The sequence below is a fragment of the Cnephaeus nilssonii genome, assembly GCF_951640355.1.
Source record: "Cnephaeus nilssonii genome assembly, chromosome: 3".
NCBI lineage: Eukaryota > Metazoa > Chordata > Mammalia > Chiroptera > Vespertilionidae > Cnephaeus > Cnephaeus nilssonii.
In genome coordinates, this window is record NC_137074.1 from 20,982,777 (window position 1) to 20,996,790 (window position 14,014).

At 45.0% G+C, this 14,014-nt stretch overlaps 1 protein-coding gene and 1 pseudogene across 5 annotated transcripts in view; one reads left to right on the forward strand and one right to left on the reverse strand.

Moving 5' to 3' along the window:
- Positions 1-14,014, forward strand: part of KCNAB1 (potassium voltage-gated channel subfamily A regulatory beta subunit 1) — a gene marked incomplete at its 5' end in the record, with an annotated part of 303,189 nt that overhangs the window by 279,575 nt on the left and 9,600 nt on the right. For all 4 annotated transcript variants that reach the window (XM_079767396.1, XM_079767395.1, XM_079767397.1 and 1 more), the window contains one exon: positions 10,408-10,528. In XM_079767396.1, coding sequence (XP_079623522.1) covers positions 10,408-10,528 — 121 coding nt within the window. The remainder of the gene's footprint in view (positions 1-10,407; positions 10,529-14,014) is intronic.
- Positions 7,026-7,657, reverse strand: LOC307097374 (transcription factor E2F5-like; annotated as a pseudogene). The gene has a single exon. The product of its transcript is annotated as a transcription factor E2F5-like (transcript).

Below are 14,014 nucleotides of genomic sequence, written 5' to 3' on the forward strand. Positions count from 1 at the left end.
GTGTGGTTGGAGGTTGGTTGACGTTTTCTTACTGTGTGGGGGCCGAGGGTCAGGAGGCAGGATTCTGAAAGCAGGAGCATTGCCAAGCTTTTGTCAGTGGGGCTCAAGGCTGATGTTCAGAGGTCAACTCTGGTTGCTAAATCTTTGAGTTTAATTATTTTCTGAAGCGTAAAGATATTCAAGATCATTGACATAAAATTATCTCCATTCAGAACATCTCGATGATTAATTTTTTGGTGACTACTCCAAACATCTCTCCTTATTAATAATAACAGCATGCCTGTTTGTTTGTTTTTAAAATAGAATGTGTCATAACATTAGAATCACAAATTACTCTATAGTATCAGGGGAGAGAGAATATAGGCATTTTCAAAATTCAGACAAGCCAAAGCCTCTTGCTCCATGAGCACAAAGTTAGTGGGAGGTCAGCTAAAGTTAGGCCCAAACCACCGCCCTTCAATCAGTGTGGCTGGGACCACCATGTGCTGCCCTAATCAGAGCCTTCTCAAGGTCTGTCTCTTTCCTTTCTGCCAGTAACAGCTGACCTATTAGCTTGTTTGTTTTCTAAAATTATACAATGTAAGCATGGTGACATTGTCCTGTTTCTAGTTTTGCATGATCACAAATATAAATATTCTAGAATATTAAGTATGGCCGTGCTTCTGTAAATTAAAGATTGTTCTGAGCCAAGTCTGAATACGTCAGCAAAGAAAAACTAAAAGCATTTTAGTGAAAAGGCAAGAAGAGCGTGAAAAAGGAAGGGAAGCATTGAAAATTGCAATTTTATTGAGCATCTACTATGTGCCAAGCACTGGGCTAGGAGTTTTTATTCATCTCCTTTTACCCTCACAAAGATAAACGGATACAGATGACTTTTAGTCAGTTATGGCTAAGCATGATGTCTTGCATTCTTTCAGAGGCTTTCTGAAAAGCTCAAAATACTTCCACATGAATGTCAGGTATTTGTTCTCAGACTCTCCTTATGAGACCTTTCCCAGAGGTAGAAACTGAGCACAAAGACGTTAGCTACCAATCCAAGAGCAAAAACTCCTAATAGAGAAAGTTGTTATGAGAACCCAGGTCTCCTGACGCTCACTTTATCTCCCCCAAAGCCAGTTTTTTAAAGAAGGAAGAAGTAGCTACCCTGTATTTGAATTGTATGATGGGTTAACCTCCATCGTTGTTTGGGAAAAGCTTACAGAGACCTGAAAAACCTTTCACAAATACACTAACAAAAGGAGGGAAAAAAAGAAGGGAGGGGGGTAGATACAATATATTTGAAGGTGGCTAAACCCAAAAAACAACTCAGAAAAGATTTCTATTTTTGACCTTTATAAAAACAACTCAACATCTACTTTGAAACATCCTTAACAATAAACATTAAGGGCTCTCAACAGGTGAAAGGCAGCCAATCATAAAGCAGACGTTTTTAGTTCTGAAGACTGTTGACGCCTCCTTAAATCATCAGTCTGGGTTTTTCCGGACTGATGATACATGTGCACTTAGGAAAGCCACTTGAGTACAGTGACTAAAGAAAGAAAAGGAAAAAGAAAAAGGAAGCATCAGGACAAACTTAGGAGTGAATGAGAATGCTAATAGTAAAAACAATAATAAAAAAATTAGAGAAAGCTAGGCAAATTGATAAATGAGTTGGCAACTTTCACACACCCACCCCTCCCCTTCAAAAACAGAATAAATAATTGGGTTTCACACTGGCTGTTGTAAGATATACCAATAAAATAAAAATGCTAATATTCTGTGTCTGTTAAAAATATTGAACTGTGTTTGAGGAATAAATTAAACCTGTATGAAAAATACCTATCTTTTAGAAAGTAATACTAGCCAGGGGGGTTCCGGGAGGCTGCAGTAATCCTAATGGAATCTATCCTCACTCCCCAGAACCTGCCCTCCACCCAGCGCCTCCACCCAGCCACCTGGTCATCTTAGTCAGAAACCAAGGCTTTTTCTCAGCTGCCTCCTCTCCTCCCTCACTTTTGTCCAAAGGGGCAGCCACTCCTCTAGTCCACACCTTGACCTTCTATAGTCCATCCCCTGCACAGCCCTTGTTCAGATTGTCTCATACCTGGTTTGCTGTAGTAACCTGTCTGGATTCTCTGATTTCCCCCCTCTTCTCAACTACCCACCACTATGACCAATTACCTTTCTAAAAAATTAATCTGACCATATGATAACCCTGCTTAAAATCCTTTAAAGACTTTCCAATCATTGATTATGGGACAAAACCCAAACCCGCAGAAAAGCATTGAAGGAAATCCTCTCAGGATCTATGTTGGGTTCATTTTTCTATTCTTGCCCCTCCCCAGATCACATTAGTTCATTTTCCACCCAAAGGCACTGGACTCTTGCCTCCCAGAAATGCCCTTCCTTTTATCCTGCTGTGAAAGCTCTCCTCATCTCGAAGGACAAAGCTTGGTTGTCTGTCTTCACCTCTGTGAAGCCTGTCCTCACTTTATAAAACTGAGTTATATGCATCTTCCTCCTTGTTTATTATCCCCCTAAACACTTCTTACAGAGGCTTAGAATTCTCTGGTTGCAAGCAATAGGATGAAATTCAAACTAATTTAATCAAAGAAGGGCAACACATAGACACTCCTTGGGAAGGAAGAGGGGAGATGGCCTCAGGGGTGACTCCATCCCTAGACTTGCACAGTGTCAGGACTCTCTTCTCTATTTCTCTCTGCATAGGGGTGTCATTTTCTTCTACTGCAAATAGGTCTTCTCCATGTGGCCAGGGGCAGGAAAGCTAGTGATTGCAGGTTTACATCCTTAAAGCCATGTAACCCGAGAGAAAAGAGATCTTTTCTTTTATCAGCTTCAGTCAAGAAAAGGCTTGTGAAGCTTGGGTCATGTGCCAACCTGTTAGTCCAATGACAGTGGCAAAAAAGATAAGGTGCTGTGATGAGCTCACATCTTCCTCCCTTGTTGGGTATTATCAAGGCAGTACAAACATAGCCCTGAGGGGGACACCCCAACTACAAAACACTTCTCAACTTACCAGTAATTTGTAAATACTTCTAGGAAAGACACAGAAATTTACTTGTGTAACTCATCACAGAGCCTGGTACACAGTAGGTACTCAGTAAATGCTGGTTGAGTGAATGCAATAGAAGGTCAACAAAGTCAGAGCAGGAGACCAGGTGTGTAGCTCTTAAATAGAAAGTTTAAATAGAAGTGAAAAGTGCAACAAAACTTACAGGCAGCTCTTCCCTGTTGTTACCAAAATGCCTTATAGAAAAATCATAAAAATATGTCCCCCTCTGTCAAAGGGAAATAGAAAACATGCAAAGCTAGGTGACTAGGGGCAGGGGTGAGGGGGCAGGGAGACAGTCCAAGTACTATAAGTGTCACATTAAGAAACAAAGGGTATTGCACATTATGGTCTAATTTCAGAAGGAAATATTTTAGCTCCAGCATTTTACCTCGAGATTTCAACCTCACTAGTAAAGACTTTGCTGCTCTAAACACAAAGACTTTAATGCTTAAATAGAAATAGTCGACGATCTTGGATGGTAAATTACTGTAAACAAAGTCCAGAGATGAAATGTGACTGGTTCTGTGCATGGCTCTATGGTTGCTGCCTGAATTCCAACCCGAGATTATTAACAGGGAATTGGGGGCTCCATGGGGCCAGTCTCACAGACTGTTCCCACTCCAGTACCATCCTATCTAATAAAAGAGTAATATGCAAATTGACCATCACTCCAACACACAAGATGGCCGCCCCATGTGGTCAAAGATGGCCGCCCCCATGTGGACACAAGATGGCCACCACGGGAGGGCAGTTAGGTGTGACTGGGCCAGCAGGGGAGGGCAGTTACGGGGGACCAGGCCTGAAGGGGAGAACAGTTAGGGGTGACCAGGGCAGCAGGGGAGGGCAATTAGGGGTGACCAGGCCGGCAGGGGAGCAGTTAGGCGTCGATTAGGCTGGCAGGGGAGTGGTTAGGGGGTGATCAGGCTGGCAAGCAGAAGCAGTTAGGGGCAATCAGACAGGCAGGCAGGCGAGCGGTTGGGAGCCAGCAGTCCTGGATTGTGAGAGGGATGTCTGACTGCCCGTTTACAGGCAGTCAGGCATCCCTCAAGGGGTCCCAGATTGGAGACGGTGTAGGCTGGGCTGAGGGACACACTCCTTCTTGGCCCCCCATGCATGAATTTCGTGCACCGGGCCTCTAGTCCTCTCTAATAAAATGGTAATATGCAAATTAACCATCACTCCGCTACATAAGCCACACCCACCAGCCAAGCCACGCCCACCAGCCAATCAGGGCGAGTATGCAAATTAACCCCAATCCAAGATGGCTACAGCCACAGAGAGCAAGGTTTCCCAGGTAACAGAGCAAGCCAAGCTTTCTATAGCCATTGCAGGCCTAAGCCTCCACTCAAGCTACAAAGTTTCAATTATAGAAGGTAAACAAATTCAAACAAATGGCTGCAGAATGGAGCTTGAGAGAGCAGGCCAGGGTTGCCAGCGGCAACAGGGGAAGCAAAGCTTTCCGCACACCCTGGCCGGGCTCACCCGCTTAAGGCTACAAAGTTTCAATTGTAGAAGGTGAATTAACTGCCACAGAAATGGCTGCCGCCCCAGGCTACAAAGTTTCAATTGTAGAAGGAAAATAAATTCCAGATACCAGGGCCTCCCCTTGGGTTGCCAGGGGGCGTGGCTGGCCTGCAAACCACCACAGGCCCCTCGCTCAGGCCGCCCCACACCCCAAGGGAACCCCCACCCGTATCTGTGACACCCTTCAGGGCAAACCAGCTGGCCCCCACCCGTGCACCAGGCCTCTATCCTATCTAATAAAAGAGTAATATACAGATTGATCATCACTGCAACACACAATATAGCTGCCCCCATGTGGTCAAAGATCCTGCCCCCATGTGGACACAAGATGGCCACCACAAGATGGCCAGCAGGAGAGGGCAGTTGGGAGGCACCCAGCCTGCAAGGGAGGGCAGTTGTGAGGGACCAGGCCTGCAAGGGAGGGCAGTTGAGAGGGACCAGGCTTGCAAGGGAGGGCAGTTGGAGGTGACCAACCCTGCAGGAGAGGGCAGTTAGGGGTGACCAGGCTGGCAGAGGAGGGAAGTTGGGGGCAAACAGGCTGGCAGGGGAGCAGTTAAGCATCAACCAGGCTGGCAGCGGAGTGGTTAGGGGGTGATCAGGCTGGCAGGCAGAAGCGGTTAGGGGCAATCAGGAAGGCAGGCAGGCAAGCAGTTGGGAGCCAGCAGTCCTGGATTGTGAGAGGGATGTCCGACTGCCCGTTTAGGCCCGATCCCACCCGTGGGATCGGGCCTAAACGGGCAGTCGGACATCCCTCCAGGAGTCCCAGATTGGAGAGGGTACAGGCTGGGCTGAGGGACAACTCCCCGCCGTGCACGAATTTCATGCACCGGGCTTCTAGTCTATAATAATAAAAGCATAATATGCTAATTAGACCAAACAGCCGAATGACCTTCCGGACGAAGCCAGGGCTGGGAGGGCTGAGGCAAGCCGCTGTGGCTGCGAGGGCCCAGCCCCTTGCACGAATTTCGTGCATTGGGCCTGTAGTTACCTATAAAGTGGAGATACACAGATAACAGTCATAGCATTGGGAGGCAGCCAAGTAATGGGCTTTAGGAAAACTTTAGAGAATATTGTGACTTATGTAGAAAAGCAATAGCCCACTAATCTATGGAGAAAAGCTCTTTCAGTGGCTCCTTTGCCAAATATCTCCTGAGTGTCTATTCCGTGTCCAGCTCTGTGCTGAGTGCTGAGGATGCAGGGATGAATGGGACAGCTGTGACCCTCAGAGTAACTTGGGGACTTGTTCAAGGGACAGACATGTGAAGGGGCGAATTATGAAAGAAGTGGAATCTACAAGCACTGTGAACTCAGGCAGAACTGCCAGCAAAGTCCTACTGTGTGAAGGTGGGATGCTCAATCTGAAGAGTGGAAGAGGTCTACTGTACCTGTAGGTCCCTGGTTCTCAGATTCCTCTCTCTCTGCCATATTGGCTGAGCCCCACCTCTGTGCCAACCAGTGTCAGGACTGGAGACATTGAGATGAACAAGAAGCCATCTCTGCCTTTCTCTTAATTAGAACAAAATATCAACATGTAATCAAATCACTGCAGCCAATGGGGGAAACGACACGATAGAATTAGAAGAGGAAACTTCATCTTTGGATCCGTAGATTATGACCCACGGTCAACAAGCTAGTTTATTATTGTGCACAACCACACCCACCACCAACCTTCTTACCTAAAACACTGGTTTATCTCCATAATTAACTAATAATTTAATTAAGCCTCATCTCCTCCCTATGCTAAGATTTTCCCACTTATAAAGCAGTTAAAGCTCTTTATTTCCAAAACACTTTGGTTTCCTTTGGTTTGAGAAAAGCAATATAAATCCTATGCATCTACTTTTTTTTTTTTTTTTTGCTTTATACAACATTATTTTTTAAAATCTTGTTAATGTACAGGCATTGGCACATTTTTAAAAACAAACGACATAAACAGCCCTCTCCTGTAATCCAGGAAAGTGGAATGTCAGAAGTCAGCAAACGTGGTGAACTTAAAAGTGCTAGAACGAAGGCACGTCACAAACCCTTCACGGGAAGTGACGTAGCCTCCCGGACACCTTCACTTCATACGTGGCAGTGACTGTCTGTCAGGATTGGAGCACAGAAATACGACAGTTTCGTGGCAGTGAAAGCGGAACACAAATAAGTGATGAGCCCTAGGCCATTTTGGGTTTTGATGACCTTTAGCCTACTTTTGACTTGCCTCTCATAAGAGCAAAAACAGGAGTTAGAATTGGAAGGGAAGTTGAAGTCCCAGAATGCACTCACTCCAGGGGCTTCGGGGGCCTTTGTTTTCACAGTGGACGTTTTTGTGAAGTCAGAGAGCAAGTATTAGGGCAGGAGACGTCAGAATCAGCGACCTAAACAGCTCATTATAAATGCTCATGTTATTAGCAAGTCTACAAGGTTTCAGTTAGAGATAGATAACTGTCCCAGGTTTCCAAGGAGTCTAATAATTTAGTATCTGGACATCAAACAGGTCACACACTCCTTCACTGTCATCTCAATTAAAGTTGTAGTCGTCCGTGGGGGTGGGGGAGAGCCGCAGGAGAGGAAACATCAGAAGACATCAGCTCATCAATGATTTCTCCAGTAATAGATCCTGAAGCCGAGTCTGTGGCCCCGAGGTGCTGGAGGCCAGGGCTCTCTCAGAGGCAGGCTGCCCTGGGGGGCTAGGCGGGGCGGGGCTGGGCTTGTGCAGAGTCTGAGGAGGAGGGGAGGAGTCGAAGGCTAAGGGGGAGGGGGGGGGGCGTGCGTGAGGTCGTCCTGTGGAGGAAGAGGAAAAACCACAGGCTGAGACGAACTGGACTCTATTTATAAGCAGCACGTGGATGGGGCCTGAGTGACTCTTTAGGTTGACCTGGTCCTTCTTCTGTCCATTCTGACCCGTCTCTGAAAGAGGGACCTCCAGCTGCGTGCCAGCAGGTGCCTGGATGGCCAACAGTGTGTCACCGTGGAAGCAATTGCGGATGTCCTCGTGTGACACGTAGGAAAACCTGCTGTTGATGGCGTCATCCATCACATTTCCGATGCTCTGCTGCAGCCAGGACTTCTGCTGATCCAGTTCCCTTTCCTTCAGGTCCAGGTCCTCGACCTCGGCTCTGAGGTCTCACTGTCTCTCTAGGACTTCCTTAGTGTTGCAGCCAGAGCCCACACCTCTCCACTGGATGTTGTTTTTGGACTTTTTCTCAGTCAGGTAGATCCTTTCCAAGACGTTGGCGATATCATAAATTCTTCTTTTCTGTCTCACAGCCAAAGTATCTGCAGCCGCCTTGAGGTCCAGCACGCCATCCTGCGCCTGTTGCTGCAGCCACATGAACTTGGCCGTGAGCAACCCCAGGCTCTTTTCGAGCAGGCTGCTCCAGAGCTGTGACAGCAGCACAGGGGAAGCAGGAGGCGCCCACTGACCCTGGGCCTGGCCCTGCGGCGCCCGAGCCTTGCCGACACGGAGCTTAAATGCCTATGCACCTATTTTTTTTTTAAATTTAAGCTGCTTGTTTTCCAATGATTAAGACAACAATGAGAGTATAGTTGAAGGTGGAGAGAGTGACTCGATAAATAAATATCTGATATTTGTTACTTTTAGAAGTCTGCTTCTCCCCAGGGTGTGTATGCCCATATACTCATGTAGTGCATAACTTGTAACCAAACCTAGGAGTCAAGATGCATTGCACATATGATCTGAAAAGTGGATTTCCATAGATTGATAAATAAACCAACCATTCTTTGTGTGTAGGATATATTGAAACCTCAGGAACTCTCTTAGTTATAATAAAGAGTAATTGTTCAAAAAAACATTTGGCCATTGGTCTTCAACCTTTCCTAAATGTGAATAATATTTGCGGATATCTACTGGTCCCCTGAAAGATGTTATGGAAGTGAGGAATGGTGAAGTTTTTCCAGTGAGGACAGCAAAAGCAAGCTGTGCTCTCTGATGTACCCAGCACGCTGTTCAGGGAAGGCTGCTGGGCTCAGGCGCATGTTCATTGTCGTAACTGCCCACGTCACCCCCGTCAGCACCAGCTGTGGTCGCCAGGCCACCCTTCCTCCTGGAAGAAGCTGAGGTTTCCCAGAGCTGAGGCTGCGAAAACTCTTGGCCATCTCCCCAAGCAGAGTCTCAAGTGAGGAGCCAGACCATACGCCTTAGAGATGTAGGAGGCGAACAGAATGGGAGATGGCTTGCCCTTTCTCTCTTTCACATCTGCAAAATCATTCCCTAAAGTCATAACTTTCATTCTAGAAGTGTAATGTGGTTACTCTCTTCTTTGGAAATACTGTCTCAGAATGATAAAAAAAAAATACTTAAAAAACAAACGCCAGCTGCCCATGGAAATCATGTGGGTGGAGTGTCTGTGACAATTGCAGAGCTTCCTGCTGCTGCCTTTGGGAAGGCAACGGTCTGTGGTGGCAACTGTGTCACAAATAACACGCGATGGAGAAAGTCCACATGGCCACCCAGTGGGATGGTTTTTATTATTGTCACTAAAACAGACTAACAGACTCTTACAAATATTATTTTCCTTCGATGTTGCAACGTAGCAGCTTTGTACGGAAGAGTCCATTGTTCCCTATGTCATAGTAAGCAGAACCCTCTGGGAAGTAGGCCATTGAGAAGTTCCAAAGGATTTTCCCCCTTATATAGGAAACTAGAGGCCCAGTGCATGAAATTCATGCACAGGTAGGGTCCCTAGGCCTGGCCGATGATCAGGGACGATTGGGGCCTTCTTGCTGCTGGCCGGGGCCTTCCTTCGTTCTGCATCATCCCCTGGTGGTCAGCGCACATCATAGCGAGTGATCGAACTCCCGGTCTCCTGGTCGAACTTCTAAGGGGACACTTTGCATATTAGCCTTTTATATATATATAGATTAGGCTTGCTTTATAATCTACAGATCAGAGTCAGTCACATCTCATAGGTTTTACAGAAGTTTCCCATTTTGAGTTTCCTTACCTTTCTAAGTTTCAGTACAGAAAAGGTACTAGACATTTGGGAAGTATTTATCCACTTGACAATTTTCTAAATGTGCTTGGTTCCTGTCAGTTATACCACGTCTACTTCTGGGAAGGAGCGAGCAAGCGAACAATAGAGCCCCATTATAAGAACACAAAACTGGGAGTAAATAGAAGGCAAGAGGAAGGAAGATAGTTATTACAAGAATGTGAGCTAATGGCTTTCTTTGAGCAGAAAGCTTGGCGCCCAGCTTTCTTGACAAAAAGGAAGCATAATAGACATTGGCGAAATGTAAATGCTTTTTTTTTTCTTTTGCTGCATTATAAAATTGGGCTACCTCAATAAGAAACATCATTTCTCCCACTTAGCAGATTGGATGTCATTGATTAGGTCAAGATTTTAACAACTTTTGTGCATGTTGATGGATTTCAGTGGTGACTTAGTCAAAAGTAATCTGTTTTGGCCAGTCGGTATGGCTCAGTGATTGATCATTGACCCATGAACCAAGAGGTCCCCAGTTGACTCCCTGTTGGACACATGCCCAGGTTTCAGTTCAATTCTCAGTAGAGGGCGCGCAGGAGGCAGCCAATTGATGTTTCTCTCTCATCTATCTCTCTATCCACTCCCTTCCTCGCTCTCTGAAATCCATGAAAACATATATTTTTTTTAAGTATTCTGTTTTAAACCAATAAATAAGGAGTGAGACCATGAGGAACATTTCTTTGCAAGAACTCGTAAGCATCCTGTCACCACAAAACATAAAGTTCAGAATGAAGGAGATGCAGGAATTCACGATGAGGTTCTTATATTTCATTGAATTAGCAATCTTGGACATCAAACCCTTGCCAGACATTGCCATTTAAATGTTCTTTTTATTCCTAGTGCTACCAGTGGTTGAAGGAAAGAATTGTGAGTGAAGAAGGGAGAAAACAGCAGAACAAGTTAAAAGACCTCTCTCCAATCGCTGAGCGGCTGGGCTGCACTCTCCCTCAGCTCGCTGTTGGTAAGACAATTACTGGGGAGGGGGCCCTGCCAGAACCCAGAAAATATCGTTTTCTCTGCTTGATCCACATCCCTATGGTGATAAAATATCTATTGAGGGCAGACTGATGCCAGGAGCATAAATTCCTGGTTAGCACTATCTAAAATGAGGTTTTCAGAGTACCCCAGAATTTTCTACGTGCTAATAAACTGTTCTTCCTTCCTTTCCCTCTCCCTTATAACCCAGTTCAAATGAGAACAGGTGAGTGAAAACGTATATATCCTCAGTGCCGGGGGTGAGAGCCCTCTGAGCTGTGCAGGGACATCCATTTCTTCCGGCTCACTTTGCAATCCCTGTCAAAGCTTAGGCGAGGGGGGTGAGAGGCTGAGAAAGGGCTGCCACAGAGCCCAAGGCCACTGCCACATGGAAGGCCCACCCTAGGGCAGCAGCTTCCCCCTGAACCTCCTGAGGGTCCAGGAAAACTGCTCTTCTAAACTGTGAAGTGGGTTTAGAACCTCCTGAGGGTCCAGGAAAACTGCTCTTCTAAACTGTGAAGTGGGTTCACTGGTAACATCTGAAAACCACACCCACCAGCCACGTCCAATAGAATTTCAATATGAACCACACACTTAAATTTTCAATATTCTAGTGGCCAAGTTCAAAAAGGAAAATGGAAACAAGTGAATTAATTATACTCAAAGCTTTTCTTTAACCCAATATAGACAACATGTGACCATTTTAACATGTAATAAATATAAAAGTTATTGAGATCTTTTACACATTTTTCATAGTAAGTCTTCAAAAATCCAAAGTGTATTTTACACCTACAGGACATCTCAACTCAGGCTAACCACATCTCATGTGTTCAACAGGCCCGTGTGGGTGTTGGACAGAAAAGCATTTAGACTTCCAGTTCCCTTGCTGGGGATATTTGCCAGGCTCTGTGATAAGCACTTGCTGCCACTGTCTTGTCCCCTTAATGGTCAAAACAATCCTATGAAGTACATGCTATTACAAGCCCTATCTCACAGGCGTTAGTGGAGTATTTGCTATTATCTCCACTTTACAAATGAAGAAACTGAAGATAAAAGAATTCATGTGGTAGCTGTTATTACCAAACTCAAAGAGTTCACCACTTGGGGTGCTCTATTCAAGAATGAGACATGGTTGTCACAAGATAGTTTTATTTACTTGCAGCAAGTAAAGGAGACAGGATTCATATCCAAAGCTCTGTCTCCCCGAAGGGAGGCTTAGCCATGGCTTATATACACCATGTGGTCAATCGTATTGATTGCAGTTGGCTACACTTTTTGGGGTGGGGTCCTATCAAACCCATCCTGTTTACACCTGGTCTGCAAGAATAGCGTTTAGTAAGAATGGCCCAGACCTTTGAGGCCCTTGTCCTATCTACCATTGTGGGAAAAGAATAAAATAGGTGTATAATCTAGAAAAAAAATCCGAAGGATTAAGAAATAGCAGGAATTGGGACAAATCAGATACAATGACCCAATGAGATAAAAAGCTCCAGATCAATTCTAGGCGAATAAAATAATGTGATAGAATGTTTGTTAGAGGGTTGACCCTTCTGAGGTTGGAAGGCAGGAAAATGGCAGTTGCAGTTAACAGTCATAGAAAGTGAAAATGGAAGGTGGTCTGGCGGGGGGGCGGGGGGGAACAGGAGGAATACCCTTTACCTAAGTATAAGTAAGACTGTTGCTTTAATCTTTTCAAACTACAACAACAAAACAAAGAATATATTTAATGGGATTAGTTAGCATCCTGGCAGCTTTAATGGACATAGTAAAAAGTATTAGCTATTTGATCATCAGCGAGTTATTTAACCTGCAATCAATTTTCTCATCTGTAAAATGGGCATAAAATACATATCTTACAAACTACTTGAGTAAAGGATAATTACATATGCAAAGCAAAGAGTAAGTGCTCTTTGTAGTAGTAGTAATGATGATATGATTTTTTTTTTTTTTTTTGCAAAGAATTAGACACCCTGGACCTGAAACTCTGTCTACCCTCAGCCATGGCCTATGGGACAGAAAAGCATTTAGACTTCCAGTTCCCTTGCTGGGGATATTTGCCAAAGTAACAGGCACAAAGAGAAACACCCATTCTTGAAACAGTCATAAATGTGGTTTTTAGGTAGTAATAACGTGAAAATGAGTATTAAATTTAGCTCTGAAAGAGATGGAACATTGTCTTTCTCAAAAGATTTTTACAAGATTTAGACTTTCACTGGATGTTAGATGCACACCAAAAATCCTCTACAGAGTCTACATTTTAATTAAAACATGCTTTGATTTTCCTTTTCCTCCCTCTCTGTGCCCCCAGCTATCTATCTTGCCTGTCCTTTTTTATTTTTATTTTTTTTTCATTCTTTATAAGCAGTAGTTTTGTTTTTAATCACAGAACTCTCAAACCAAGAGAGGAATTATTTCCAGGCATATTACCTTTCATCTGCTAGAAGGGTGTGGGGAGGGGAAATCCTCGAGCAGGAAACAAACTACTTGAACCCAACTGTGGGCGCTGCCATGTCATTTGCCTGCACAAGAGCTGAGCTCACAGCTTGCTGGTAAAGAGGCACTAGGATTGCCTGCTCAGGGGCATTTGCTTAGATGCTAAATCATTACCATCATCTGCATGTGTTACCTCTGCTGCTAGGCAGTCCTGCCCAGTGGGCTCTCCTGCACCCTGCTCCCCGGAGTGGAGAGTTGGCTGTTGCTGACACCAAGTAGTTTTGGGCAATGATTTTCCCTGGGCCCTGCTTTGCCCTCAGACCTTTCAAAAAGAGTTATAAGTGCAAAGCAGGAAATAATATTGCAAAAAAAAAAAAATAAGAAGAAAAGAAAAAGAAAGCCCTGAATCACTTGGCTTGTTGCCTTTATAGAACATTATTTTGCCCATGTGGTAAGATTTAGCGATTGCCTTAAAAGGCCCGAGCATGGTAACAGCTTAAGATTATTAGTTGACAGCAGGCCTTGAGCAAAAGGGGCAGAAGAGGTGCTTGGACCTTCTTCCATCCATCAATCATTCATGTCTGTTTACTCCACAAACATTTATGAAGCACCTACTATGTGAAGGTCCTGGGCTGAATGCTGAGCATCCAACCACAAATAAAACACATTTCACAGGCTGATGGGCAAGTCAGAAAATAAACAGCTCACTGTAATACAGTGTTGTAAAATAATTGGGAAGGGCCCAGGGGTTTAAGTAACGTAGAGGCTCCCAACCGAACCTTGGACTCAGGGAAGGACTCTGAGAGAAGGTAGTTCCCATGGGGAATCTCAAGTGATGAGTAGATATTCGTGAGGCAAAGGAAGGGAGGAGGCAAAGGGACATTCCAGGCCAAGGAGCAGTCGGAGCCAAGGGGATGGAGAGGATTTACAAACGGCTCTGTGCTCCTGAAGCACAAAGTTCAAGGCAGGGAATGAGGGGACATGAGCTGGAGCTGGGCTAGAAAGCAAGGTTTGCCAGGTGAGAAATGAGAATTCATCG